Source organism: Gossypium arboreum, chromosome 10, assembly GCF_025698485.1.
Source record: "Gossypium arboreum isolate Shixiya-1 chromosome 10, ASM2569848v2, whole genome shotgun sequence".
NCBI classification, from domain to species: domain Eukaryota; kingdom Viridiplantae; phylum Streptophyta; class Magnoliopsida; order Malvales; family Malvaceae; genus Gossypium; species Gossypium arboreum.
In genome coordinates this window covers 116,438,467-116,442,519 of record NC_069079.1, presented here as the reverse complement: position 1 = coordinate 116,442,519, position 4,053 = coordinate 116,438,467, and the positions used below count along the sequence as shown (strand labels likewise).

The following is a 4,053-nucleotide window of genomic DNA, read 5'->3' as shown; positions in this document are numbered from 1 at the left end:
TGAATTTCTTACTGAGATAATAAATTGCCTTTTCCTTTTTCCCTAACTCGTCATGATGACCCAGCACACATCCCATAGAATTGCTGAACACTGATAACTATAGTATTAACGGTTTATCTGGACTAGGCGGAGATAACACTAGAGCATTCAACAAATACTGCTTGACTTTCTCGAAAGCATTCTGGCATTCTTCATCCCAAGCACCTTGATTGTGCTTTCTGAGGAGACGAAAGATAGGATCACATTTCTTAGTCAATTGTGAAATGAACCGAGCAATGTAATTCAACCTTCCTAGGAATCCTTGAACTTCTTTTTGAGTACGTGGTGGAGGCAACTCCCGTATGGATCTGACCTTGTCTGAGTCAACTTCAATTCCCTTTTCACTGACTACGAAACCTAATAACTTCCCCGATCTAGCTCCAAAAGTGCACTTTGCTGGATTGAGCTTCAACTGAAATTTTCTCAACCTTAAGAACAATCCTCTCAAGACCTCAATGTGTTCTTTTTCTGTTCACGACTTGGCAATCATATCATCAACGTATACCACAATATCCTTATGTATCATGTCGTGAAACAAGTTTACCATGGCTCGTTGGTATGTTGCCCCTGCGTTCTTCAACCCAAACGACATCACTTTATAACAAAAGGTGCCCCACAATGTTATGAAAGTAGTTTTATCCATATCCTCTGGATGCATCTTTATCTGATTGTATCCTGAGAAGCCGTCCATGAAGGAGAACAACGAATATCCCGCTGTGTTGTCTACTAAAGTGTCGATGTGTGGCAGAGGAAAATTATCCTTTGGGCTTGCTTTGTTTAGATCTCTGTAATCAACGCACATTCGTACTTTCCCGTCTTTCTTAGGGACTGGTACAATATTAGCTACCTATTCAGAGTACTTCACTTCCTGCAGAAATCCTGTATCAAACTGCTTCTTGACCTCATCTTTTATTTTCAGAACAATGTCTGGCCGCATTCTTCGCAACTTCTGTTGGACCGGTCTACATTCTTGTCTTATCGGAAGACGATGTACTACAATGTCAGTACTCAATCCGGGCATATCCTGATAAGACCATGCAAAGATATCCTTGAATTCCTGAGGCAACTCAATCAAGCTACGCCTTGTGTCATTAGCGATCAGTGTTCCAATTTTCACCTCCTTCCCTTCCTCTAAGGCTATATTCTCTATTGCCTCTTTTTCATGTGGCATGATTTGTTTCTCCTCCTATTTTACCATTCTTAATAGATCGAGAGATACGTCACAATCTTGAACATCTTCAAAATCCTGAGACTCCTCTAAACACATGTCTTGCTCACAAGAGAAATCAGGAGCGGCAGTATTAGTGCTCATATCATTGATATCTAGAGACACATAAAAGTGCGAAAGAATATACAAAGAATGAATGAATTTGAGAATGATCGTTTATGTGCTATAAAAGAATAAGAATTGTTAGAATTTAAAGGAATATTGGTTGATAAAAATGAGACAATACTCTTTTAAATTGGTAAAAGTTATGTTTTATTTGAATAATAATAGATGAACATAAGCCTATTTTCACAAATGTAATCTTACTACTCTTAGGCCCTAAAGTAATAAACATGTTTCGAGAATTACTCTGAAAAATTTCTAAAGACTACAGGAAGATCCTCCGCAGTCCAATTGTTCAGAGAGCTCCCTGGTTCGTAAGGGTGAATACCCTCAAGGTTTTCTTGTCCAAACCACTCATTATGTACAACATTGATTTGATGACTCTCTTCTACTAGCAACCCTCCTGACTTAAAGTTTTTGGATATAGGTGGGAATGTCATCAGTTCCCACTCTACTTCTCCTCCGTTCAAACGCGCCTTCCTTCTTGCTTGACGCTTTTCCATCTCCTGTCTCTTTTGTTTATGGTCTGGCTTAAAACCCAAACCAAAGTGATCCTTCTTCTCCGCAAATTTTGGGACTTGAATCCCTCCTTGCAACTGTTTTCCTAGTCCTTTTCCTGGCAATACTCCTTTCCTCACCATTATTTGCAGGGCCATCCTTGTTGCTTTAGACATCCTGGGAACCGACACCTCGCTTCCCTTCAAAATGAAGGTAGCATTAACAATTTCCAAGGAACGAAAAGAACACTCAATAGTCTCCTCATTTGTCTCCACATAAGGAGGCTTACTAGTGACGGCTGCTATGATGTCCTCCTCTGCATTGATGGTTATCAAGCGTCCATCTGTCACCAACTTCAATTTTTGGTGCAGTGAAGAAGGCACCGCTCCTGCTGAGTGTATCCATGGCCTCCCCAACAAACAATTATAGGAGGGCTTGATATCCATTACCAGGAAGTCAACTTCATACGTATTTGGTCCAATCTCCAGAGGGATGTCAATTTGTCCCATTACTTTCCTTTCAGTTCCGTCAGAGGCTCTTACCACATTATGACACGTCTTCATGTGCGAACTGTCAATGGGTAATCTGTTAAATGTGGATAATGGAAGGACGTTCAAAGCGGACCCATTATCAACAAGTACACTTGGAGGCGTGTATCCTTTGCATCGAGTGGTGATGTGCAAAGCCTTAGTTGACCCTATGCCCCCAGGTGGAATTTCATCATCATTGAAGTAGATGAAATTATTAGCATTGATGTTATTTATCAACTGGTCCAACTTCTTGACAGATATATCTTGAGTAACATATGTCTCGTTGAGTACCTTCAACAACGTTTCTCGATGCACTTCGGAGCTTAGCAGTAAGGCTAAAAGAGATATGCGTGCTGGTTGCTTACGCAACTGCTCGACCATACTGTACTCACTATGCTTAAGGAACTTTAGAAATTCTTTAGCTTCCTCCTCCCTCACTGGTTCGTTAACAGATACTTCACTCTTTTTCTCAATTTCAACATTCTTGGGTTTTGTGGGCTCCACTCTGACGTCCCCCTTATCATAACGCTTCCCACTCCGCGTATGGGAACCTTCATCTCATACATCCTTTGATTCGCTGGCTATGCTTCCTTCTCCCAGCACCGTCACGCTACAGCCGTAACTCCATGGTACTTTTTTGCTATCCTTGTAAGGGAAAGGAGTAGGTGTATGGATAATAACCTTGGGCGCTGCTGGTGTCCCCATTTCATTATTCCCTGGCAAGGAGATAATGATCATTGGTCTACTGGTTCTTTGCTGTTCATTTTCCAGCACACAAACTTGCTTTTTACTAGAGCTATCTTCATAAACCTGTAGCTCTTTGTTGTCTATGAAGCCTTGCACCAAGGTCTTGAATTCCTCGCAATCTTCATGGAGCTTACCGTAGTCCCACGTTCTTTCTTTCGTATTTTTAGAGGTCAACATACCTCTCTTCATCATCTCCTCCCAGATTACCCTCATAGGCATCCTTATCTCATCAACATTTTCCTTTTCCTTTTTTTCAACGGCTTCACCAATGACATTTACTCCCTGATTGTCATGGTTCGGCAAATGATTCTCAGTATTTTGGGTACTCTCAAATTTCAAAACCCCATTCTTGATCAACCTCTCTACGGCTTTCTTGAATCCAGTACAATTCTCGATTGAGTGCCCCGATATTCCAGCATGATACTCACATCTGGCATTTGCATCATACCATTTAGGATACGGAGGTTGTAATGGTTTTAAGTGGAAAGGGGCTATAGCATGCGCATCATATAGATTCTGATAGAGCTCCCTATACGTCACAGGTATAGGTGTAAATTGCATCCTTTCATGCCTAGTGTTGGATTCCTACTTTTGAGAGTCTTGTTGCCCAACTGTGGCTACTTTGGGCTGGCTAACTGTGACTGCTTTTGAATTAAAACCACTTGTATTGTTTACCTCATTGTCTTTTCTTCTTGGGGCTGATCTTTTGACTACTTCCCCCTCAATTCTTCCTCCTCTTATGGCATTCTCTATCATCTCTCCTGCCATAACTATGTCCGCAAAACTTTTAGTAGTGCTTCCAATCATATGAGTAATAAATGGGGCTTTCAGAGTATTAATAAATAACATAGTGGTCTCCTTCTCCAATAGTGGTGGTTTAACCTGCATTGCTACCTCTCTCCACCTCTG

At 41.2% G+C, this 4,053-nt stretch overlaps 1 protein-coding gene across 1 annotated transcript; it reads right to left on the bottom strand.

Moving 5' to 3' along the window:
* Positions 1 to 886: 886 nt before the first annotated feature.
* Positions 887 to 3,705, bottom strand: LOC128282136 (uncharacterized). Its single transcript, XM_053020311.1, has 5 exons — positions 2,962 to 3,705; positions 2,636 to 2,913; positions 2,317 to 2,452; positions 1,698 to 2,220; positions 887 to 945 (listed from the first exon to the last, which is right to left on the bottom strand). The coding sequence occupies exons 1-5, from the start codon at positions 3,703 to 3,705 to the stop codon at positions 887 to 889; spliced, it is 1,740 nt and encodes a 579-aa protein (XP_052876271.1).
* Positions 3,706 to 4,053: the final 348 nt, after the last annotated feature.

What these genes read in the sequence shown, in the direction of transcription:
- LOC128282136 (XM_053020311.1), bottom strand. Translation starts at nt 3,705, where the DNA reads ATGCAATTTACACCTATACCTGTGACGTATAGGGAGCTCTATCAGAAT. An exon ending in TAGCCAGCGAATCAAAGGAT is followed by an intron (nt 2,914 to 2,961) that starts GTATGAGATGAA and finishes CGTTATGATAAG; the next exon opens with GGGGACGTCAGAGTGGAGCC. An exon ending in CGTATGAAGTTGACTTCCTG is followed by an intron (nt 2,221 to 2,316) that starts GTAATGGATATC and finishes CAAAAATTGAAG; the next exon opens with TTGGTGACAGATGGACGCTT.